At 35.7% G+C, this 27,104-nt stretch overlaps 1 protein-coding gene across 7 annotated transcripts in view; it reads right to left on the bottom strand.

The window, feature by feature from the left end:
- The window catches only part of Rims1 (regulating synaptic membrane exocytosis 1), a 472,082-nt gene that overhangs the window by 125,293 nt on the left and 319,685 nt on the right, over positions 1–27,104 (bottom strand). For 5 of the 7 annotated variants that reach the window (XM_050134523.1, XM_050134524.1, XM_050134525.1 and 2 more), the window contains 11 exons: positions 25,258–25,381; positions 22,103–22,149; positions 18,589–18,701; positions 16,237–16,367; positions 14,756–14,927; positions 14,504–14,657; positions 13,455–13,526; positions 9,338–9,494; positions 8,592–8,717; positions 6,998–7,060; positions 2,570–2,659 (listed from right to left, as the gene is read on the bottom strand). In XM_050134523.1, coding sequence (XP_049990480.1) covers positions 2,570–2,659; positions 6,998–7,060; positions 8,592–8,717; positions 9,338–9,494; positions 13,455–13,526; positions 14,504–14,657; positions 14,756–14,927; positions 16,237–16,367; positions 18,589–18,701; positions 22,103–22,149; positions 25,258–25,381 — 1,249 coding nt within the window. Of the gene's footprint in view, positions 1–2,569; positions 2,660–3,129; positions 3,226–3,523; positions 3,599–6,997; positions 7,061–8,591; positions 8,718–9,337; positions 9,495–13,454; positions 13,527–14,503; positions 14,658–14,755; positions 14,928–16,236; positions 16,368–18,588; positions 18,702–22,102; positions 22,150–25,257; positions 25,382–27,104 lie in introns of all 7 variants that reach the window. The other 2 variants (XM_050134522.1, XM_050134528.1) reach the window with 2 other exon arrangements.

Below are 27,104 nucleotides of genomic sequence, written 5' to 3'. Positions count from 1 at the left end.
ATATATATATATATCACACACACACACACACACATATATATATATATATGGGTGCATGTTGGAACTTAATATAATAAGCCTTTTAATCAACAAAGGGGAGGAAGAATTCAAAGGCTTCTAAGGTTCCCTTGTTCTATATTACAAGCAACTTCAGAGGCATCCTGTAAAGTGAACAATTACCACTTTTCACATGGGTGTGCCCACTTCAGAATGGCCCATGGATGTATATACAAGGGTCCTGTCTTTAAAACAACTTTCACCTACAGCTTTTCACATGTATGTTTTCCTTGACAAACAACAACAAATCCTTACTTATTTTCTTATCAGCCAAGTAACCTCATTAAATTGAGAAGCAGTGCTGAGCTATCCTCTCTAGATGGTTTAATGGAAATTTACTTCTTACTCAACATACAGGTATATAGGTTTTTAATCTACTTTTTTTGTCTTATACTAAAGAGGGGCACGGCACTTTGATTTCACAACAACCTGTTTAATAATTATGATTAGCCTTCTTGTATACAGACTGACCCACTTTAATGGTGTTATTTGAGAGATTTAAATTTAAATTAATGGAAACACAGATTTGTGAACTCTTTGGCTTCAGCGTCTCAAGGGCACACATGTGAGACTTACACTGTTCAATAAAGCAGCCAGAAGTCCAAATTATGGTGTGTTATAAATGAAATATTCATGACTTACCATACAAAGAAGAATACACACTGTCTCCTTCACAGCTATTACCGACATGCCATAATGCTATCTAATGTTAGGCTAGGCTTTATTTTGACTTTTTAGTATGGCTACAGAGATTTTAAAAGTGCACACACATGGCTTCAACTGTCTTTTCATCAGGAAGCATTCATCTATATATTAAAAATTACAAGAGACTGTTACAGTCCAAAAATTTCACTACCCTGATAACTCTACACTTGTTTTAATATTTATCATAAATAAAAAACAAATAATAATATGAAACATATTAGAATTACCTGATAGTATCATTGCAATTATTTTGAGGTTAGGATAATACAAAACAAAATAGAAAGTAAGACTAATCACGGTTTTTGAACAGTCTACTGCTATTTCCACTAAATGTAAGTCAAATACGCCTTTTTCTCCCCAACTTGTTTTTGGTCATGGTGTTTTGTGACAGCCATAGAAACCATAATTATGTGATTTCATTTTTCCTATTTTAAGTTTTATAACTAATAATGCAAAAATGATTTGTAGTATAATCTTCTGAAGATCTACTGTTTAATCCCAAGAAATAAACATCTCATAGACTACAAAGATTAGTAATAAGAAAGTTTAAACAATGCCTAACAAGGGCTATGTTAGTCCAACCAAATGCTTTTCTTCAGAGATTGCAGAAGTCACTTATAAATTCCCTGTGATTGACATCTAATTTAACAAGGACAGTGACTATAACCAAGACCATCAGTTACAACTAAGTTTGCAGGAATATAAAGTTTCCTAATAAGGAAACAATTGTTTCACTCACTTACATTTAGACGGCACTATGATACACTATTACTGACTGCATCTAGATCAAAATTAGTACTTGCTCATCAATCATACAAAAGCTTTAACAAAAATGATCTATGTAAATACATGTTATATGTCTTGTACTTACTTTTGAAAGATTTCAAGAAATCTGAAAATTTTTTACAAAATAAAATTTAACATAATTTATCTAAAAAGTAGGTTAATTTAAAAGGGCTAAAGATAAGGTTTCTTTTGTGTCTTTTGTTTTTGTTTTTGTTTTTGTTTTTTGATTTTTTGAGATAGGGTTTCTCCATAGCTTTTTCGGTTCCTGTCCTGGAACTAGCTCTTCTAGATCAGGCTGGCCTCAAACTCACAGAGATCCACCTGCCTCTGTCTCCCAAGTGCTGGAATTAAAGGCGTGTGCCAGCACTACCCGGCTAAGGGTTTTTTTGTTTGTTTGTTTGTTTTTTGTTTGTTTGTTTTTCAAGACAGGGTTTCTCTGTAGCTTTGGACCCTGTCCTGGAACTAGCTCTTGTAGACCAGGCTGACTTCGAACTCACAGAGATCCTCCTGCATCTGCCTCCCAAGTGCTGGGAATAAATGCGTGTGCCACCACCGCCCAGTAAGATAAGGTTTATATCAAAAGAATTTTTATTTTGACTTTATGAAAAATTATTATGAGATCTAAAAATATTATTTATTGCCACTCTTAATGGGGAAACAATATTCAACCCTTCCAATAACTCACTATCCTATGGCTTTATCAGCATACTGAAGGCTCCTTGAATCACAGAAACACTAAACTGAACAGAAACAAAAAGAGAAGCAGCAGCCAGAAGCATTGACAAGTTACATCAAACCATTTGCAACAACATTCATAGAAATATGCATATGTGTGCTTCGCACAGGTCCACATACACATATCCCTACACGGATGCGTACTGAGGGAGGAAAATGAAGACAGCAAGAAAGTTGGCATGAGTGGAGAAGTCTATGAGACTCACATGAAACAAAACGGAGTGGTTTTTTTAAAAAAAAGTCACTGTACAAATGATAAGAAATTCAGAAATTCTTTATTTTATACCTTTCTCGTTCTGGTGAATGCAAACTAGTGTCTGGTCTCAAGCAGTTGGTACTAGCACTCTTAGCCCTGGCAAGGGAGGGCTGCAGCTCGCTAGTGCCAGGGCATTACATCCAGGGGGAGAAGAGAAAGACAAAGGAAAGAAAGGAAGACCACGTTAGAGAGGAAAGCATAAAATAACGTTCTCATTACACAGAATGTCGAATCACTGCGATTCAGTTCATAAGGGTGTGAGAGAGCCACGGGATGACAGTGTAGACTTTTGTTTAGAAAGTAAACAAATATTATGCTTAAATTGCGTTGCATAATTTTTTTAAAAAAAAAAGAAAAGAATCTCAGACTGAAATATGACACCAAATCACACCTACTTATGAAAAAAAAAACAAATTGGATACAGGAAGCATTTAAAACAAAATGCCTAAAACTTTATTACCAAGGACAGATGCCACACCAAAACAAAATGAAGGACATCGTAGGAGAAATAACTGTACAGCTGTACTAGTTTGGTTCCCAGCACTAGACAAGGGGCGTGAGAGTGAGTCTTCACTCCCCGATGCTCTGACCTAACAGACAGCACTCTCGAATTACAGCAATCAGGCTGAAGGGGAATGTCCTGTCTAGTCACTGATCTGGTCCACGTGTGTGCAGGCACGTCTGTGCTTCGCAAATCAAAGTCACACAAATAAAAGGAAACGAAATTAATCACCACAATTGCAACCAACAAGGAAATGGTAAGTAAGCAGAATTCTGCCTTCTGAATTGTGTTTCGCTTAGGTAGCTGTTTTAGAATATATGTTTATAATTAAATCAGGATTAGACAGTCTTAATGAAAGACAGCTTCCTGGACGATTAACTCGAAGCCTAAGGTAAACAACACATGAGAACGTCACTTTTCTGTTTTTGTTGGCCGGGGTTGGGGGTTATAGTTCAAGCAGAGCACGTTGCACTGCCTCTTACCTGCTGAACCAACGACAGTTGTTCTGTAACAAAGGCATCTTGGGTGGTAAAGATTTAGAGTGCCTAACACAATGTCTGGAACATGGCAACACAAACATGCAGGAAAACAAACAAAAAAAATATGAAATAAACTTAACTACGGCATTAGGGAAGCAGGAGGCCTGACAAAAGCTGGGTCAAAGGGGTTCTGCTAGTTTTCATAGAGAAGTCACAATAGTTATTTCAAGGAAGGCTCAGAATTAATAAAATATAAAGTGACATGTTATTTCACGTTACTTTAATTTATAATTGAATCATCTTATTTGGGAAAATATCTGATAGATTCTATGAACTACAAAACCAATGCTAAAGCCTTTCTAATCCCTGGCCAAATATATACTGCCTATGTGAAGCAGAACAGCTCAGTGTTGAAACTACAAACGCACTAATAGATGTCATTTCGGAGTTAAAATAAGACTACAGGAAACCGCGATTGAAAAGCATAGATTTAACCAGGAAACACTGATGCAGGGAATTAATGCCAAATAATGCACTAATTGGTATTAAGTGGCAGAAACAAGGCCCAAATTTGCCCAAGTTTGTACAAAACCTGTCAGGCAGCTGCACTATCCTCTAAGGGGCAAGGTAAATCCAGTTAATTAATGGTTTTTTATTGATAATCTAGTAATGTTAACTACAAAACTGCACCATCCATTTCAGTTAATACTAAAGCATGACAAATGGAGGGAAGATGTATTTACCAAAGTCCCTAAATTCTAACAGTCTCCCGGTATAACCATGATGGCACTAATGGGCATCTCAGAGGAAATTTTTTGAAGCCTCAATTTAACGACGTCTTAAGAGTATTTTTTACAGTCATACTAGGGAAAGCAATATTGAGATGTTCAACCTCCTTAAAACTCTATTCTTGCCATCTCCTGCCCGTGGGAAAGACACTTTAATGACAGTTTTCTATAAAAATTTTCAAAGGTCTTGCTTATTTATTTTCATGAACTTGGTAATAGAGATCTACATGAAGTCAGAAGCCAAAAGGAAAATGACATAAAATTTGACGTCTAAACATCTTGACTTTGCAACCTACTGATTGAAATCTAGAAAATGCAGGTCAAGACCTTAAGTTGATTTCTACATAAACCAAATGGAAGAAATATCCTCAGTGAGGCAGGGTGCTGTACGAAATAAATGGATAGCATTTATGAAGGATCTAAGACATGCTAAGGCAGGTACAGCATTTCCGGCACAATACGCCACCTGAGAACTTTCACGTTAACAATGTGATTTATGACAGTTTGTTATAAATTGATTAATATGAGATAGGTGCTTTAATACTTAAGTTTTTGAAAATATGCACCATGATTTTAATTTGCAGTTTCCAGTCTCGTCTTAGCTTACAAACTATTGTTAGTACAAATGCTTCCGAGAATTGTTAGATTCTCTGAAATAAGATTACAGTAAATTTAGTATGTTTTATTTTGAAAGTGCTATTTAACAATTTGGCCATAGAAAGGTATTCTTAATAAATTTCTAAAATTTATATGAAATAAATCTATATGGTATATCCACACAAAAATGAGCTTCTGTTTGTATATATCTTTATACAAATATGTAAAATAATTTTAAAATGCATAGGTACAAAAAGAGGAGATAATTAAATACACATGCTTGTACATATATTTGAATTCAGGTTTTTCTCTGCCTTTAGAAATTTTGCAATAAGTATTAAGGGGTAGAAGGAAGGGAAATTTTTGAAAACTCTAGAATAAAAATGTAAGCATAACAATACAGCTGCAATAAAAAAATGCAGTCGACAGTTTTACTGGGACCAACAGTACCATTATAAAAATAAGAGGCAGAGAAGTCTCTGTAACTGCTTCTTCTCATCTCTACATTTGAATAAAAATGCTAGCATTTCTACATCTGTGGAGGTATCAGTCAATGGGCTTGATCAGTCTCAGATTGACATTTATTAAATTTTCAAATATATTCATGAAGATGACTGACTACCTATATGAAGACCTCTAAAATCATTAGTTGATCCTATCCGTTAAACAATAAAGATACATGGAATTTGGAATAATTTGTGAAACGTTTGTATTAAAAACGAGATTATATTAAATGATGCAACTAGAGGCATGCCATTTTTCAAAGTCCTGTTACTTCACTTTGATAAGTACAAGATAAAAAATGAAGAGACACCATTTTATTTAGACTGGTGTACATCCAGGCACAAATTAGATCCATAAATAGAAAAGTATGTATGAATCTTTTCTCCTTTCTTAAGAAAGGAAATAGACAGCAGTAGAAGAAATTGTACAGAACTTGTAAATAATTCATTGCTGTTTAGAAACATTTGCTGGGAGCCTGAGGGGTTTAGTGTAATAAATGATTTGAGGTAATTAAAAACCTTCATGATTTTCTACTTTAACATCAGTTGATACATAGAATTAACAATTTCCTCACTTATCCTGTGGCCCTACAAAATAAACTGAATAATGATTAGCGGCTGGATAATTTTATAAGAGTACTTTTCCAATAATTCTTGCTAGCCCAGTCATGATCACATATTCAATCAGAACCATGTGTCCTGCAGGAATACAATGAATCCTAAAATTCTCTCTGTATTGCAGGTGAGGCCTTTGTACTTCTTTCCTTTGGGTTTTTCACACTTGGGAGAATCTGTGCTCTTTTCACTCATCTGCTTCTCAACATTCAGTTGGCTACAAACTGACAGCAAGGATTAGCTAGCTAGACTCTACTAGTAATCGTTAAAGAGTTATTTTTATCAGATTTGAAATTCAAGATACAAGCCTAACATTTTGCATCATGCTTTACGCAAAGGAGTATACCATCCTCTTTCTCCTCTAAGTAACTTTAAGAGGTACTACCTGTACGTATGCATGTCCTCATGAGGAAGTGTGTTTTTCAGCATTTCTTAACTAGTAGGGGCAGGGGCATTATGGAACCTGAAGCCAAGCAATTAAAAATGAACTGAAAACATTTAAATAAAAATAGACAGAAAAAGAGAACATAAAGGATAACAAGTTCCAAAAGGAAGCATTTGAAAGGCTAAAGCAACAAAACCACAATCATGAACACAGTAAACCTGCCACGCACGGGAGAACAGAGCTTTTGTGACTAGACAGGTCTTTAAGTCCGCGTGTGAAGAGGCGGAGCTCACAATGGGCATTTGCAATCAGAATTGTAGAAACTGGTTCCTCGTTTTTTTATGGGTGTGAAAATATTTCCAACGAGGCTCACCAGTCTTGATTTTTTTTAACATACTCACGTCGAAGTGGTCTGCTTTGATTAAAATGTTTTTGAAATCTTTGCCTAACCTCCATATGAAATAATGTCGCTTTTGAATGGTTGGGGAATTCTACGGTGTAGGAATAATACTGCCAAAGGAGAGACGGAATAGCAGAATGGGAAGCGAATCATCACACACAGTCAGCATCACCAAATCCTTGTATTTACCTGGTCGTGTGAAGGCATTCTGCACTTCGTCCTCGTTTTGCTCTGGGCAGCATGAGAAGCTCACTGCACAGACAGGATGGGTGGTGGGTGAGACAGATAAATCATGAGGCATTAAATGACATGGGTTGTGCCAATGGTATGCCAATGAAAACATGAAAAGGGGGAGAAACCAGATCGTCTGCACTAGCGTACTTGCTTGAGAGGTTAAACAAAAAAATAAACATGACAGCGTTAAAAAATTCAAACAATAGAGTAACAAACATTATGGTTGACGTCCTAATGGCTGCTGACTGACTACTTAGTGGTTCAAAACAATTTTATGAAACAATAAAAAGGTTAGAAAAACAGCCTTTTCCCCAAAAAGTATAGGAACACATTTGCCAATACAGTTATTTCAGTAACTAAAATGCATAAGTTTGACCTTTCAGATATTAATGGAAAATAATTGGTTTTATTTCTTTTTTAGAAACTTAGCAACATGTTCATTTCCTAGTCATTAGTAGCCACTCAGAATGTGTATCGTATTATTTTTTTTTCTTAAGTAGGGTTTTTATTCTATAATCAAATTGTTTTAAATATGTTGGTTTCCTTAGCCATGTAGCCTATTGCTGATTGTAATCCCACTACTATTCACTGGGACCCAGAATCGAGTTGGCTATGCAGGACCCACTCACTCATTCAACTGAGCAGTAAGAAATACTATTCCTTAGAGCAATTCTGTCCCCCAGTCTCCAACGTGATTCACACTTGAAGGTCACAGCAGCACTTCCCATAGGAACTTAAGATGCTCAGCTTGGGTTTTGTGTCCTTGAGTCCTTCACATCTGTCATTCAACACCACTCTCCTCGCTCTAGCCCTCCCTGCACTTTCCTCCACTTCAAAACACCAGAAGAGAACATTCACCAAGGTGAGTTTCATTCCACTTTAACTCCAATCCTGCACTACCCCTAGGCTAATCCAGCACATCCATGTGGTTACTTTGATGAGAATGTCTGTGGGCATGAAGAAAAATACGTTTATTATATAGATTCCAACTAACAATTTCCACAGGTTATTTGTTCATTAATAAGTGAAGAACTAATAATGTACACAGCCATACAATAATCTATCTGCATATGTAGTATTTCACAGAGGCCTATGAGAAGACACGTTGTAAGAAAGTGGTATATAACAAAACATTATTGACGTTTTCAGAGTCTGCATTGAAAACAACCTTTAAGATGACCATTATCAAAAACATATGAATTAGATAAACAATGTCACTTTTATAATTACAAAAAAATACAACAATCCAAATGGTACCCTTGGAGAAAAGTTATTCAAAATTGTTCACGTAGCCTTTCTTCTAAAATTTAGGTCAAAATCCAAGTCAATGAAATGTCACAACTAGATAAGCATGACTAAGAAAATATGGATATTAGTATAACCTTGACTGAATAACTTTGAGATTTGCATATGTTTATCAAAACTGTTGGAGAGTTCAGTTTTGAATGATGCAACTTAACTCTTTCATATATTATCCTGCAATATTTGTATATGTTAAAAACAGAACATAGAAAGATTACAGTATTCTGATTATACTTTAGAAAAGTACCTGTCTTGTTCCGATGAATACTGACTTTCCATATGTCTGGATCTGTGATCGACTGGACTTCGGGAGGCATCATGGTGTCTGGTTGGAGAACGTGACCTTCGTGTTGGATGAATTTCATCTAAGCTCCTAGAATATTCCACAAAAAATTCACGTGACAAAGTATTTTCCCAAGCTATCAACAGACTAAAGGGGTAAAAAATGGGACTGTAACTGGCTAACAAATGGCCTGCTCTAAAGATGCTAACCTAACACTGAAGCCAATCTTACTCAATGAAAGAAGAGAACAGACTCTCAGTTTTGCCTGTGTTGCATCTTTCCAACCTGGTTTTATATCTTTGTATAAAAAGGCCCATGATTTATCTGTATAATTACAGCTTCAGAGGTCTGTTCAGAGTCAGATGAAATAGAAAATACACACACACACACACAGAGAGAGAGAGAGAGAGAGAGAGAGAGAGAGAGAGAGAGAGAGACTTCCAGCACTTAAACCACTTCAAAGAGATAATACTGTATAACTTTATAATAGATTCTCCTTTCAGAAAACTGCTGTTGTTCATTTTTTTTCTTTCAGTATTAAACTTTTTGAACCCATGTGGGATGAGCTAGGTCTCTGCTAACAAACAGCAAAATTCCTTAACTTGATTGGCTAAACCATCATTTCATTGCAGTTACTGATCTAGAGTAAAATCCACTGGAATATAAAAAAAGAAAGAGCTGTCGAGGACTTTAACCTGCTCCCCACCTACCTCTGTAATGGCACATTTGGTAAACGTGAACGCGGCCTTCCCTGATCATCGCCGCGATGAGGAGACACCGAACGTGAGCGGTGATGAGTGGCTCTTTGCTGCTCTGGCACTGTTAATGTTGTGGCTTTACTGTCTCTAGCACTAGATCTATAACCCACTGACAAAAGTATATGGGAAAAAAAAGACTTGTTAGGACTTTGTATGGCATAAATTAACATGGAAATGATGAAATTATATCCAAGCAGCCACCAACCTTCTAGTGTTAAACGCCATGCAATCAGTATTATTAGTCTTACTGCCCAAAGCTTTGCGTCTACATACACAAAGTGTAAGCTAAGACATGCAGAAGAACACGTTACAGTTAGGCTCAAAGCTACCATGAAGATACTAAACAGTAACATGACGGTCTAAGCCTCAGACATTATGATGAATTGGCGCACAATTCTAATTAAAGAAAAAAAAACGAATGAGTTAGTGACTTTTCAGCAACATAAACAAAGCAGCTAGAGAACTAGAGTCAATACACAAGCCAATGATTAGATCTGCTGTTTCTTCTAATTTAATTAATTTTAGTTCTTCTTTCTTTGCTTTTGTGTGTAGTATATATTTTTGTGTGCTTCTGTGCCTGTTTATGTGTGTATGTGTGTGTATGTGCAGCTGCCCATGTATGAGTATATGTGGGCACGGAAAGGCCAGAGGTCATCATGAAATATCTTCCGCTACTGTGATTCACCTTATTGAGAAAAGGCATCTCACTGACCCTGGAGACTATCTATTCTCTTTGGCTGCCTAGCCAGTGAGCTCCACGGATCCTCCTGTCTGCACTGTCTCAGCGTTATGTTCACAGCACATGCCACCATGACAGTCTGGGCTTGTGCTGCAAACTTTACAGACTCAGTCATCCCTCCAACCCCTGAATTGTTCTAAAGGATCAACCACTTAGTCGTATTACAAATGCAGTCATCACAAAAGCATTCTAACCATTTTAATTGGCTATAAAAACATCCCACACTCATTTTAATGAACAAAGAAGAGCAGTTGCTCTTTGCTATGACAAACACTGGTTGTGAGGTTTGCAGCCAATAAATACAAATTTCAAAGGAACATAGTGTATGAGCGGAGACCCTGGTGATAATGAAACAGAGACTGTTAGACTTCGAAGTCATCAAACCTATCTAGGATATGTAAAACTAGCCCTTCGTTGTGTTTATGAACCATTGTTAAATGAACACATTTAACCCCACTGCACAGAAACACCAATTGTGATGTATTCTGGATAAAAAATATCTGTGTAATTTCTGGTTTGATTCAGACGGAAAAGTCTGAAATCCATGAAAACAGCTCACAATTTAAAAGTGGTATATTTTTATGCTTTTATGATGTCATTAATTTTCATTAGTGCAAAGAAAATAAAAAAACAATGTGCGGTGAAAAGACATGATACTTTAATTTATGCCTGCATAGTCATTATATGAATCATAAACATTTTAAAGTATGATTCTATATTTAAAGTTACTATATCTATATATCCACTTATATTAAAGTTTACCTACATTAATAATTATTTATAATTTAATTTTAATTGTAGTATAGTCATATTAGTTATATAAAATAATATATAGATTAATCGTCATATCTTGCTTAATTTATGTTTTTGAATCCTTGGTTTTAAATTATTGGCTGCACACAGTCTTAAGTGATGAGTTAAATAAAAAAGAGGCAGTTAACTCGCATCTTAATTTTTTCATTTGTTCAGTTATAAATTAGAGATTTTATTTTCATTTCCTGAACTGGCTAAGATGCTCCAAATGTGGAGGATGCCAGCCTTTGAATAACAGCATTTTGCATATGGGTTTCATTCTTCTTAAGCAGTTGAAACTACTTAGTTTACAAAACCATAGGATTACGTGCTGTCGGGCCATGATTGTAGTAGCTATTAAGTACATGAGGAATGAGGAAGTATGAGACTTGGTTGTTGTAGAACATTGTGAATGAAGCTCTCAAGCTTTCTCAGGCCACCTACAATCAGCAACTCCCTTCTGTCTTCACACAGGATGTTAGAAATGCAAGAGCAAGTTCATAGTCACCCAGAAGTACCAGGACCACATTGTGCTCATTAACTTAATCCCCTCTCTTCATGCTCATTTGTCTACATTTTATCATTGCTTCATCTTTCTTCTACTTAAAACTATTATGTGTATTGATTCATTATGTACACATCTTTACTAAATTATATTTGTTCCGTGTATCTTTAGAGGGTCCCTGTATCTTTATACTGGATCAAAGAAGTAGATGTCTTGAATTTTTAGGAAATTGATGATTCTGCTCACTAGTTAATAAAATGAGATCTGAAACATAAACTGTTACTTATTGGTTATATAAATTTTTATCTCTCAGGCTGTGGTCATTTAATTTACAGAGCTAGATACTGTGGAACACAATTTGAAGCATCAGATTTCTATAATTAAGATTCTATGTGTTACCAAACACTAGGGCAACTATAATACACTTGAGTAGTGGACAGAGGTATATTTATAATTCAGTGTTTTATACAAGGTGTCCGAGTCATAATCTCACAAGTAGTGAGTTCATCACCCATGCTGACTTCTCAGGAGCCGATGTACGATGGACAGGTTTATCTAAGAGAAAGGAAAAGGAGCCCACCACTTGAATAAATGTTTTTAGTTGGCTATTCGTTAATCCTCTACTGCCTCATTTTAAAAAATGAGAAAGGTGAGTATAACATGGGAAACATCCATAGTAGCAAATTGTATTTACGTAAGTTTGTCATAACTTTAAGGCTGACCAACCTTAGTAAATATTAGATTACTTTCTTACCAGCAATACTCTCATTCATATGAATTTAAATGTGTCAATAGCTTTAAATTTATAATCATTTTAGCAATTCGATTTCATTCAATTTTACGATTTTCTATTCTGTGAAATAGTGTTTTAAGAATGTGCACAATTATTATGATCTTTTAAAAAATAAAATCTGCAAATGGAAAATGTTACTCACTATTATACAAAACTATTCATTCATAATCTAGTCTAAGTCATAGACCTTTTTAATGTAACAATATTCTCTTTTCCCACATAAGTACCTTCTTTGAAAGATAGATAGCAAATATTTGATTTTAGAAAATCCTCTGTATTTTAATGATATCTTGAATGAAGTTCTATGCATCTTTCCAAAAGCATAAACTCTCTCCCTTAGTGCTGATTGTACCAATTTTATTAAGACCTCCCTCCTTGAACTAAGTGCACCCGGCAGCAGACGTTGCATAAACAAAGGGCACACGTGCCTGTACTGTCCTAACCAACTACCTTTCATTCCTATAGGCTGAAATCTCTCTTTCCATTCTTAGTTGAACTGCCTGCTCCCCCTTAGTAAACAGAGGGAATTGAACAGGACTAATGCAAAGAACGTAAGTGTTCCTTGATTTTAAGTGCTTTTCTGACAACTCAGAGGGGAAAACGTGAATCTACATTTTCACATTTTACAAAACTTTGGCCAACTTATACAAAGACAAGAAGACAAACACTTCAAAGGAATGGCGACTCTTTCTAGCGCGTTGTCTTACTTCGAAACACACACACACACACACACACACGTATAAGTAGTGAGCACACCACAAAAGCAATAAAAGCTACAGCCATGCCACATGCAATTTTAAACCCTGCCATGCACCTTTCTCAGTATATTCCATGGAAGGCTATGGTATTTTGAGAAATGGGGGGGGGAGGAAAATCATAGAAATACAATATAAAACACAAGAGAATGGAATTGGATGTAATAAAATTAACAATATCCTTTCATAATGAAATCCACATTTCCACAATGCTCAGAGTATTGTGAAATCGTGGTTTCTGTTTATCCTACGTAGGCATACTTTTACGGGGGAACCTGACTATGTCAATTAAGTAGAGTGTGAATTCGGAGATGCTCGTCCATTTTAAACATTGTTAACAATTTGAAACTCAAGTCACCATGGAATAACAAAACACTGATGTTTCTGCACTAACGACCTCCAGCTCAGCATCCGGAAGGAGCCTGGAAGTGGGCAGCGGAATCAAGCGGACAGAGAGAAGCAGAGCCATGCTCTTCACCACGCACCTGGAGGCACTACTCCAATACCATCATCAACCTCATAATCTGAGATGTCACTATCACTGATTCGCTGAGATCCTGCACAACAGTAAGGCAAACAGAGACCTCTGTGTCTGCTCGGTTTACGACATGCAAAGGACATAGTTGAACAAGAATAATTCAAAGTAAACACTGGTCTGGTTTGTCGAGAAACATGTTTGCTTTAAAAAAAAAAAAACAATAGCTTTTAGAATTTCCTCCAAGCGAAATTCACTGAAGGGCTCTTATGGAATATAATTTGATTCATGTCCTTCTTTATTTTAAATGCTGCACTGACAGCGTATAATGAAGTGCCTACAATTTTGCCCTGTAGGGAGAAGACTGAGGCTGAGGGCACAGCCTCAAAGACCTACCTTGTCTGCCATCTGGCACACCTCAGGATGCTTCAAAAGCATCAAGCCCATTGTTAAAACATATGTTTGTTAGCCATGCTACTGGTGAATATTAATTTTGAGTAAATTATTGGTCAGGGAACTACTGACATATTATATTCAACAAAAAGGCAAAAACCTGAATCAAGGTGACCAAAACAATGCTTCTAAGTTTCATCTCTTGCAGCGATTATTTACGAGATAACCCAAAAATATTATAGAGGAAATGAATCTTCCTAATTACCACATGCAGAGAAATAAACTTATAATAATATCATGGCTTAAATATATAGCTTTCTTATCAATGAGATTAAAATACCATAAACATGTTAAAGCTTTTATGACTTTATATGTCGCCACCCACTACTAAAAAGAGAATCATTCCCTCAATGTTTCAAACAATGTCCAAGGAGGTCCCTGGGAGATTTTCAGCTTGCATCTCTCACTCCTTTATATTTCATATATTATTTTATTGTGGCATGTAGAAAATAGCATAGCTAAATCTCTTTTATAGAGAGATGAGCAATTCTCCACTAGTTTGCTCTACCATACAACTTTTGCAGAGCTATCTTTTTGAGCATCGTATCCCTAAGCAGAACCCAGAAACGCCATCACTGTCTGCCAACTAAAATAAGGTTCACCTACTTTGCAGCTTCTTGCTGGAGCTCTCTCCGTGGATATGCCGCCTTGGCAGAAACGGCGATGGGTGAGGCAGAGGTAGTGAGGATTCATCATGTGTCTGGAGTTTATACCAATGGGGCTCATCATCCAAAAGCGCCGTCTCCAGCTCTATGAGGATCTGAAAAGGCAGTTCTCAAATGAAACCCAAGCCGCAGGTCTCGCGACTAATAGATGTCAAAAGCCGCAGCACGCAGCTGACTTGACTCTAAACATCACCTCTCCAAGAAATTCACTCTCTTCCTCTTGGACTCTTGGCTGATCCCACACAGTAATTTCCAGCATTCGCTCCCGGAAATCTCTACGATGTACATGCGAGTAGACAAATGTTTGGTTCCATTTTGGTTCTAGAATTTTCTTTACGGTTTTGGTCCTCCTTTTACTTTTGTCGCTGAGAAATAAAGATGTTTCCAAAGTGAGCAACTGAAACCAAGGACTTGCTGCTCTCTAGTGCAGTCGTGTGTCATTTAAGTCAGGATTTCCACGCTTCTCCCTTCTTTCTCTGTATTAAGCTTATTCTTTGATAGCTTCATTCACATAGGTACGGCATTCGGTTTACTATCTGCCTCCACCCACTTACCTCATCCCATTCCCTGTAAACCTTTCCACCCAACTCCCTACATGTCCTTTTCTGAGATTTGTGACTTTTTGTTTTAGAACCTCCTGAGTTTAACCAGAGCTGCCTCTGTACCCACTGGCCTGTGCTCCCAGAGAGCAGAAAACTGAAGGGGAAACTCCACCTATCTGAAACCTTTCTGTAGCAAATAATTCACCTATGAGGAATAGAGTCCTTGAGCGCCAATCCATACCTGCCTGATGAATGATCTCCCTCCATGTGTATGTGTGTGTATGCTATATATGTATGTGTGTGTTGCGTGTTGTGTGTATATGTGTGTGTTGTGTGTAAACGTGTATGTGTTGTATGTGTGTTGTATATGTATGTGTGTTGTGCGTCTGTGTGCTCTGTGAATGCAAGTGTGTTGTATGTGTGTATGTGTGTGTGGTACATAAGTGATGTGTGAGTGGCATGTGTATCTGGCCTGTGTTTATGTGTGTGTTTGTGTGTGTCCAGTGCAGGCAAACTCAGACTCTTTGAGTTCATGATTAAAAATGTTCCATCTCACCTAGAATTTGGAGTTTTCTAACATATCTATGTATATCTTTTGCATTATTTGCATTGTTTTATTCTACAATGTTCCATGAGCCTTAGAGGCGTCATCAAGCGAGAGGAGTGCTCTGCCATTGAACTATATTTCTAGCACATCTTTTTTCCTATGTTTATTTTATAACATCAAAATCCAAAATGATCCCATGGGATATAATACTGTTATTACTTCATAGAACTAATTCCAATTATATATTCAAGCAATGGTTCTGGCTGTAGGTNATAGCTAAGGCTGAGCTGAGAACTTTCCTGAATTCAGTGACCCTAGGCCTGGGCCGGCTGTAGGTCATATATATATATGTATATATATAACATTCTTAATACATTCTTAATGTAGTGTCTCTATTAATGGGCATATTTAAAAGTACCATATTACTCTCAAGTAAAAAGTCTGAGACATTGTCTTCAGAGACAAGAAAGTTTAATTCCTACAGGGGATTACTTACTATATAATCAGAAAATACATCCCAGAAAGGAAATCCTATCTTTCTAATTAATACCGAGCCTAGTAAACTTTTCAAAAATCATTCATTACCTTCTATCGGGAAGAAAATACATTTTTACATAGGGATTTCTGGGGCGCCCATCTCCTCTAGGGGGTAGATCCGTTGCTTGCAGAACATTTACAATCAGCTGATGGCCCACCTTATCATACCACAGCTTTACCTGGGAGAGATGCACAGAGAGGTTCCGATGATGCAAAATCACGAGCTCATAGAAATTTTGCATAACTCTATTTAAAGAATGATGTTTTGACTTGAAGTGCCCTGGAATTGCAGTGATTTGAAAACACAGCCATCGAGAAGTTAACTTTTCCCTTTAGTAAGCATCTTGTGTATAACTCAAAATCTGCAAATCTGACATCTTCGGCGTGAAAATGCAACTGTAGTGGAATATTATTTTTACCAGGCAAAGATGTGTCACACTTGTTTATGCTCTACAGTATTACTTCAGCTGTGTAAAGGTGTGTTCCATTTGTTTAACTGTGTATGTTGTTTAACTATGTATGTTACTTTTTCACCGTGTCTGTCTAAGGTACCTGACTGTTCTAATAAAGAACTGAATGGCCACAGCTAGGCAGGAAAATGATAAGTGGGATTGGCAGGCAGGTAGAACAAATAGGAAAAGAAATCTAGAAAAGAGAGGAGCGAATGAGGAGAGGGGAGAAGAAAGGGACACGCCCAGGGTGAGAAGCCAGCAGATGCCAGACAGACATGAGAAGCATAGTACGCAGAAGGAAGATAGGTAAAAAGCCCCAAGGCAAAAGTAGATAAAGAAAAACAGTTAATTTAAGTTAAAAGAGAGAGCCAGAAACGAGGCTAAGATAGGCCAAGCATTCATAACTAATATTAAGTGTCTATCATGACTTGGGAGCTGGATGGTGGCCCAGAAGAAAAGTCTATATATACAAATAATCTTACTTTTTTAATTTTAGAAATATTGAAGTCATCATAATGTTTTGATTGATCAAACACAATAGTTGGTAATCATCAAAGCTTTTATTTTAGGGTTGGTACTTCTGTACTTTATAAAGAGCAGGCCAGGTAAATGGGAGCATTTGGAAGAAGGAAGGGACAAGGAGAAATTATATAATCATATTATAACACCAAAAATAGAATGAAAATGTTTAAAGAAAGTGTTTTCTAGTTCTAAGGGTAGCTGAAATACGAGTTGATTAAGATAGTCAGGGAATGTATTTACCACAGGCCCGCACTGAACCAGGAAGAGTTTGCTGTTTACTAACATTTTTCCCTGTAATAAGCTAGCTATTATGAGAGAAGGGAAAATCAAAGGGAAGGCTTAACACATAAGCGACACTTCAGATATCACGGAGTCTGAGTGACACTTCTGATAATCAGTTCTTCATGCTGCAGCCATATGGTGAAACAAAAGGTGACTCAAACTGGATCTGAACACAAAGGGCAGACAGAGTTCATGCCGGTGGCCAGAATGTGCCTCTAAACGCATGGTGCTCACTTACACTCTGTCTTTGAATCTAGAAGCTACTTCATCGCTGCAATGAACAGAACAAGGGTCTGGGGAAGCATGAATCCAACCCTCCATTTGATTTTTCATACGAACCAATTTAGGCTTTAGCTACCTTTAATGGTGTAGGTGAAGAGCCAGGGATAAGTACAATGAAAAAAAATATGTCCAAGCAGCTAAGCAATACAGGTATATGCTATTTCTTAGAAGGAGGATTTGGGAACAATAGTGACTATAAATTTATTTTTTTGACTTATCCATCAAAAGAGTATCAAGAGGGACTAGAGGAAGTCACACAGCACTAAAGATTAAAAACTCAACTGCTCGTAGAACAATCTGAAGCATGATTTCTTCTTAGTTATTAATACAAATACCTCACTTTCTATTTTTAATCTATGAGCTATTCATAGCACTTGGTCAGTTTATTTTTCCAGGTTTCTCCAGAGTAAACCCACAGAAAATATGTTGGTCACTGTTTTTGAACATCATCTGTGCTGTATGCTCACAAACAAATTCCCTAAGAAGATAATGAGATTTTTTTTAATTTAAGTTTCTTAGGTCTAGGATCATAAAGTGGTTAAGATGATTGAATGTGGCTTTCTATGAATGTATGTGACTACTGATTTACCATGGAACATTGATGTAACATAGCAAAAGTATGACTATTTTTCCAGATGCTGCCATTTACCAATGAATGTTTAGAGCAATTAGCACATTGTAAACATCCAATAAATATTTGTATGCCAATATATGTAACTAGAGGAAAAGCAGGAGAAATTTTCCCACAATGGTGAAGTGGATGATAGTGTCAAATGATTATGTATTCAGGGGAGGATCTGGAAAGCAAGGCAATTCAAAGAACAAATCCTAATGCCATTCACTGAGTATAAAAAGTACATACAGAGAGCTGCCCAGGTAGGACTTGTGGGGCATCTTTCAGAGCTCCAGGGCTGGTTGGGGAAATAACAGAGATGGAAGGCCTTTCCATCTTCTGAGATTCAAAGGAACTTGAACCTAAAATGAGAATAGAAATGAACAAGGGTTAGTGTAAGGAATACATTTTTGAACCAAAAGGTAATGATGACATAGTTAATACTATCTGGTGTGGGATTTTCTTTTCATGGGATAGCTTGAGAATGAATGCTCTTTTTCATTTAAAGTTAACTATCTACTTTAAATGATATAATAAGATACAGTATTCATTTGTTTCAGCATAAAAGATCTTATCCACATGTTTAAGGAAATTGTTCTCTATCAGCTCCGTCATAAATTACATCACTGAACAAGTTGTCTGATGTCATTACCAAGAAGATGATACCTGTTGTGTTAATGATCATCCCTGATGAACATTGCTATGAGCTGTCTCCAGGGACAAACTGATAGAATTTATGAGCCACATTTAAATTTAGATTTCAACACTCTTTTAAAAAGGGTTATATCTCTTAAATTTTATGCCACAAATGAATCACTCAAACTTCTGAGCATAGTATTTCTCATTAATTTACTGCAGTGGACCCCCTTCACTCTCACGGAAACCTCTATGGAGGCCGTTGTTGCTCTGTGCTCAGGCATATGCAGAAAAACGGGATGCTAGGAAGCGCAATTATCCTGTTAGGTTCTTGAATATTCAAAAACTCAGTAAGTGCTTCATTGAGAAATCCTGTGGAATTGCACGTTACCCACGCGATTCTTTTCTATAGTCTGTGAATGGAAGCTGTGTCTACGAAGACTAGTTGAGACTGCACTGATGTAGTTGGGTAGGAATGTTACAGGTCCAAAAGCTACCTTCCTTACCTTGTACTATCTTTAGCACCTAGAACAGCCATTCCTTGCCCTCTTCCTTGACAGAACTAACATTCTATAACTAATAGATTAAAAACCTCTGAAATCCAGTTTTAACTGCCCCAAAAGCTATGACTGCCATCATATAGCATCTTTTTTAAAAAGTAGTAGTATTGTTGCTTCAATTTGTATTTCATTGGTTAGTGTTTGAAAATCGGGCTCTTTATTGGTTGCTTGTGTGTTTTTTTTTTAAAAGAAAGCAAGCTATCTTATTTTTTTTTTACACACCAACCCTCCTCTTCTCCCAGTCCTCTCACCTTTCCTCCACTCCCCCCATCCACTCCTCAGAGAGAGCAAGGCACATTGTTTTGAGGAAGTACAGGGCTCTCCTTATTATATCTAGGCTTAGCAAAGTATCCATCCAAAGAGAATGGGTTCCAAAAAGCCAATTCAAGCAATAGGGATAAATCCTGGTGCCATTGGCATCATAACTCTATAGAAAAGCTTCCTCCATCTTGCTGTAACCACCTCTCTGATGTACCCATCTATGCATTTTAAACTTTTCATAATTTATTAACTTTCTTGGTTCTTTAAATCTATACAACTCCAGGAGAGTGCTTTCATGTTGGGACATAGGATTTGAGGTTACCTAAATTTGTGTTCCTTAGCCATGTTCACTAAAAATGGCCCCAGAATAAACTATCTCCCATTCCCTGTAAGAAGACACCAGTGTGTTTTTGTGTCAGTCACTCCAAAATGAGGACTCAATGAGGCCAATTCCATCATTTTTGCCCTGAAAAGGAAACTTTTAATTACATGGAATACAGCTATAAAATGTAATTTCTCTTTAATCAGGTTTCTTTAGTCTAATTCCACTAACCATTTTAGGTCTTAGAATATGTCTCTTAAGATAATGCTAGCTTATAAAATGAGTTTATTTTAAATTTTATCTAGACTATTATTATTTATGGTACTTTATCCATGTATTTCTTAGTATTGGTCATCAGGAAGCCCAAAATTGAGTCTGGTCCCAGCTCCAACAGGTATGGGATCATGATGATAAATTAGCCACTGGTCCCTACTCCAGTATGGTCCCGTTTTTCTTCCCTTCTCACCACCAATTATCCTTAAACCAACTTAAGTTTATAGTATAAATCCTGTAATAAGACCTAAAGAATCAAGCTCCTGTTTTAATTGAATGCCAAAAAATCTCCAGATTATTAATAAAATTTCATTATCTACAAGTATCATTAACATAAAATATGATCTTATCCCATCCTGAGTGACACTACTTATTATTCAGAAAATTCTTTCACCATGGTACACTAACAGTTCTGTCACACACCGCATCAGTGACCTCTATTACACCTATGGACTTCTGATATCATGTGACACTATCATGTGGTGGTATGACAATTATTTATTATTGTGTCTCGACCAGTGAATCTCATCTTTCCTAATGCTGCAACCTTTTAGTGTAGTTTCTCATGTTGTGGTTGCTTCCAACCATAAAATTATTTTTGTTTCTGCTTCATAGCTGTAATTTCACTAGTGTTATGAATCTTAATGTTAATATGTGTGGTTTCAGAAGGTCTTAGGTGACTCCTATAAAGGGGTCATTTGACCCTCCAATGGATCTTGACTCACAGGTTGAGAACCACTAGTCTAAACTGTTTCTGAAATTGCTCATCAAGCAATCTGAATATTTCACTATAACTATCATCTATCTATCTATCTATCTATCTATCTATCTATCTATCTACCTACCTACCTACCTACCTACCTACCTACCTACCTACCTACCTATGTTTTGTTTTCTTGTGACAGATTCTCACCACGTAGCACAGGCTAGTCTTAAACCTGCAACTTCCTGCCTCTGCCATTCAAGATATGACATTTTAAACCTGTGTCATAACACCCAGCCCACAATATTTTTTTCTGTACAGTTTGCAGCTTTACTCCTAGTAACTGTGCAATGCCAGAATCAGGCCTCTGCTCTGGTCTTGGCTCACAGTCACAAAAGGGCATCAGGTGCCAGGATTTCTTACCAGAAGAGCTAGTTAACATCAAAGGGGGTATTGGTTCTATCCATATGCTCCCCCCTCTCTTTTTTGTATCTTGACCAGAAATCAGAGGGCCTGGCTGCAAGCTCTTCGTCTTGAGACCTCCATCCTCAGAAAGTTGTAAGAACAGAACCCACTCTCCCCAACTTCTGCCATGTTCTGACACTGGCTTATGTCCCTGCTTTGCCATCTGCCTCTGCTACTGGGGTCTCAACTCTCCGTAATGCTCTCACCAAGCTGTGAGGTCCCTGCTGTCTCTTCATAGAGCTAGTAAGTTTTCTAATAAACTCTTTACTCCCTTGTCATCAGTCTCAGTTTCCCTCAAAACACCTGCCCCAAACATAACACTTCCAACTTCATATTATAAAGAAGGATATTGAAATGAAGATTTTGGTGTGGTCACAAAAATGAGCAGAACAAAATTCTCTGTAAAGAACCATTTTTTAGTTATTTGCAACATCTGATATTAGTGAAGACAGCCCTTTATATCAAATGACTTAGGAAAACAATCTATCTTCTTTTCTAAGTTACTTTAATATATATTAATAACAAGGAAATTCTATTACTCACTGGATTCCAGGGGAGGATGGGAACTCTCAGGGATCCGGGGGATGTCACTAAAAGAAACAGGTACAGTGAATATCCAACCAGGTATACTACCCTGCCTGAGGCAACCACAGCCCAGTTTATTTCAGTGAGGCAAAAGTCCTTTGGGGGCCTTTGGGGCATAGAAATGAAGGAGAGATACTATTTAGGTAGCTACTGATGTGTATGAATGCCAAACACCACATAAAAGAAACTGCAATAAAAAGAAGTTTTTATATCGTTTCAATAGCAAAACACTCTAACATGACAACAATCACGCTAATATTGTGGATAAGGTCACCACAATATTTTTACTACCAAAACAGCAGGTTTTGGAAATTAAAAAAAATGTTAAAGATAATATTTTATTTCAAGTCTAGAAAATCAAAATGACACAGAGTTTTACAAATCAGTAATATGCTTTACAAACACATCTGAAAGAGTTTACTGAGGGAAACAGATGGAAATATTTCTTCATAATTAAATGAGACGATGAAGATCATGGGCAAAGTTAAGGAAATTAAAATGATGAATTGCTTTGGAAATTAATATGGTGCAAGCTTGCAACAAAAAAGCCAAAATATTTCATATATGTGCATGTAATATATACATGGCACATATAATATGTATGCAAACAAATGCCCTTGATAGATATTTGTATCTCTCTACTAAAGTTTGCTAAATACATTGCTTTTGGACTACATGGTTAAAGTGAGTTATGAGAGCACCCATTCCTGCAACGCTCACAAATTACTCTGAAAAATTACTTAAGATAACTTCAGTTTAATCTATTTTCCACTGAGAACTTACTATCCCATAAGAACCCTGGGCCACTTTGCTTTGGGCATTATACTGTATATGATTATTTTGCCTCATCTTTTTCAAAACTATTTTAGTAGCAATTTAAGATTAATAATATGCAAATATTAATATGACATATTAAAGCAGACTGGAGTTATTGTCAATAGAATTTTCATCATATGAGTTAATTATTTTAATTACTTACCTTACAGCCTAAATTCACTTGGATTATTTTTTCTCTTTCTTTTCTCTTTTTGTTTTTAATGCCTCATCAATTTTTGTGTTAATTAATACTAACTTTATAATTAACTACATCCAAATTTTTCTACTAACAGTAAGACATCATGCTGCATATTTTATTATAAATTTTAATGTTACTACTAATTTATATACTTTCCATGAACTAATAATTGAGATTACTTTATAATTCCTAAAATCCAACTATTTTCACGGTGACAATTTCCTCACTGTTCATCTGAGCAAATGGAAAGAATTTATGATGAAGACATTTTAGATTGTAAAAGTCTTTGACAATCTTACACAGCCAGTTAAAAACTCAGAATGTATAACTCTGAAATATTGTATGTGTTCCTGAAAGGAGGACCAGCAGGAAGTTGTTTTTAAAATTCTGCATGCATTTTTTGGATCAACATTTAACACTAATTGCTTTTGTAAGATTCCCATGCATACAGTTCCATTTGTTAACACTGATTTTCTTTGTTATTTCTACTCACAAGTCTTGTGATCCATAATTTTAATAATGATTAGGAACATAGAAAAGTCAAGGGCCTCCCGAAACATCTGAAAGGAACTTAGCTTTTAATTTGTATCAATCAATTGTTACAAAATTACATCTACAAAAATTCCTGAAATCATTATGTCCACCAATTAAATATTAACAGTATTAAACATATTTTGAAAATATAACTAGAATTATTCTAATGATGTATACAACAGCTGTGATGTTTATTCAGACATAATCTTTGAAGTCATACCCCTCTGAATTCCATGCTCCATGATGGACTAGAGTTTGGAGCTGCCAATGGTTATTTCAAAGCAATGTGTTGACAGAAGCAACAGTGATTCTAGTGTTGTTCCAGTCCACTTTAATTGTCTGTTCTTCTCTTAAGTCATAATTATATTTTTACCCAGGACTCCGGAAGCGCTACATAACTACAAAATATCTGGCTATGTATGCAAGGCTCAAGGATAAATTTTATATTTATATTTTTAATTATTTCCCAGTTTACTTACCTCTTTTTCAGTCTCATATGTACCTCAGAACTAAAACATATATCACATGAAACTAGCATAAACTATGGTGTTATTTTAAAAGCCTACATAGATATATATAGTATTTTTTGGAAATATCTTTAATGTTTATTTTTTGTTACCACTTAAAATTTATTGAAAACTTAGCTTTGTTTTAGAGTTTTATATATTAATATTCTGTGAAATATGATCATCCTTTGGCATTCTGACAATATTAGGATGGATATTTTCTTGTGTGTTTTACATTGATGAACACGCATGGAAACAATGAAGATTAAAGAAAACTGTTTCCAACAAGATGTCTCGAATCAGAGCTCTGTAATATCTTGGGTTGGCAAATAGATATAACATTTATTTCCAAGAATAAATTGATATGGTGAGCTCACGATAATAACATAGTTCAAAATGTCTACTAAAACTTATAGAATGGCAAATATAGTTTGATTTGGGACTTAGTGAGTTTATAGAGAAAAGATAATACTACAGGAAACTGAAGACAGAAACAAAGAAATATTCTACTGTCTACAGATTACTGAATCATGTTTAAAACTGAAATTTTATAAATTCCATATATTATAGTGATTCAAACATCTAAACATTCATTATTCTCTGCCTAGTTTTAAACAGAAGCTGAAAACATTCTTAAGTATATGAAAAAATATTTTCTCCTTGATAGAATAAGAGGTTATTGGAGATGTATAATCTCATTTAATAATTTAAATGTCACAAGATGAACTGGCTGGTTATTCCCTTAAAGGAAACACCATGGATTACATTAGAAATTACAAAAACATCAGCAGTTAATCGCTAAAAGACAAGTTGCTATTTTGAAAAATATATATTGATATTTTTATATTGGTCCATGTGGAGCTTCTAATACATAGAGAAGAAAATTCCTATTCTAATTTTAAGTTAAGAATGATTTATAGTCTATTATATATGCCCAATAATAGATGAAAAAAGCTATCCATGTTCACATGTATTGTATGAATGTAAACACTTCTTTGTCAAACCCTGCTAATACATGTCATTCACTAAGCTTAAGAAGTAAGTGTTTTTAGCCTTACCCAATAGGCCTTGAAACAATAATTTCAACTTGAGGTTCTGATTTTGATTCTAAAATAATGTTGTAAACTTCTTCGTTTGTTGCTCCCGGCAGGGGTTTACCATTCCATTCTAGAACTTCATCCCCTTGAATTTAAAAAAAAGGGTATTTTTTTACCTTATATATTCTGTTTACTTTTCTTATCTTTTCTCTTTTTTTTAAACAAAGAAATGCAAACCATATACCAATCATTGAATACTTGAGGCTTCGCTCTCAGAAGCAAAATGACTTGTTATATAATGTCAGCTAGTTGGTGCTTCTAACCACCTTTACTTTCTTCTACTTTCCTCCCCGAATTTGACTGGTCACTGAAAATCGTCCAATACAAAACTGACTTTATTTTTTTTAAATATACCAGAAATAATATAAAAATAATCTCATGCTATGGAATGGAAATTAGCACAGCCTACTTGGAAACATTAAAACCAATGGTTAGCAGCATGCCCTGTAATTTAATAAATGCAGGCGGCTCTGCATGTGATAGTTTCTTATTAAGTAAGCAGAACTTTTGTTTTAGTTTTGGTAAAAAGAGCAATAAACATTTTCTAGCATGAATTTTCCATCTCTAAGTCAGGCTCCAATGTCTTTGCCTGATGCACAACAGAATAAAAAATGCATGAAAGGATCTGAATTCATATCCATAGGTAAGGTAACATAGGTAGCCATGGCAGTTACAAAGCAAGCAGATGTAAAAACTGTTGCATGACAGTTAACCCCCTTCCAGATGTTCACCACACATGCATTCTACACAGAGCATGTAGTGAGGACTAAAGTCGCAGCAGGACATGTTTAAGGCAATAGAGAATTCATATCATACTGATTTTTTTGTGAAATAATCTAAGATCAATGAAGGACAGAAATATGATGTCCCATGGGAATAAAGTAAGGCAACTGATGGCTGATATTTAACTCCAGCTTTAAGAGCAGATGATTTGAAGGCAAAGATTTTATTTTCATAAATATTTTAGGGCCTAAATGGCCTTCTGACAGGGCCTTCTAGCTCACAATGGTAGATCTGGGTGAGATATCTCTACATTAGTGATTCTTTGAGGTGGTTTACTTTCCTCATGCCCATGCTCATTATGTTGTTCTTACCATTTTAGGTCTTAAAATAATTAAGGACATAACTAAAATCAGTGATTAATTAGTAACATTGTACACTTAAAAGTAAATACAATCACGAAGTTCTTAGATTTTAAGTCGTCATTTTATATTAGATAGAAAAAAATCTTAACGTAATTCTTATTTTCTAAAAATTTCTTTCCTTAAAAGTAAAGAGCATGAGTCTGCTTAAGTTTCATTACTAATATGGTTATTAACAATGATTAAGTAAGTCTCACTAAGTTGACCTAAGAAGATACCTAGAGAGATTTTCACTGATATACTCCACTGATAAGAAGAAAGGAAAGAAAGCAAATTCCTTTTCACAATACGTTAGCAATGTTCAAAAGGTGTTTTTGAACAAAGAAATAAAGTTTAACATTACAGTTCATTAGACATATATTTATATCTAATGAATTATACATAATTAAACATAGTTCATTAGACATATATTTAATCTATAAATATGTGTATGTTCACACATATGATAAGAAAATACTTTTATACAAGAGTACTTACCCTGACAATTCCTACTGCATTTTGTTCTATCACTTTTTTTGCAAAACGATGAATATAAATAGATTGACTTTAATACTCAACAATGGATTGCAACCATTGTTTTGCAAGTTATGCATTGTAAATTACTCTTCATACCTGATAGTAATCTGAACACATAACTTTTAATATTAAACTGACAGTGATTAAATG

The sequence above is a fragment of the Alexandromys fortis genome, unplaced genomic scaffold (assembly GCF_014885135.2).
Source record: "Alexandromys fortis isolate MF-2015 unplaced genomic scaffold, M_Fortis_MF-2015_v1.1 scaffold_20, whole genome shotgun sequence".
NCBI lineage: Eukaryota > Metazoa > Chordata > Mammalia > Rodentia > Cricetidae > Alexandromys > Alexandromys fortis.
The sequence above is the reverse complement of the archived record's forward strand: the minus strand, read 5'-3'. Positions and strand labels throughout refer to the sequence as shown.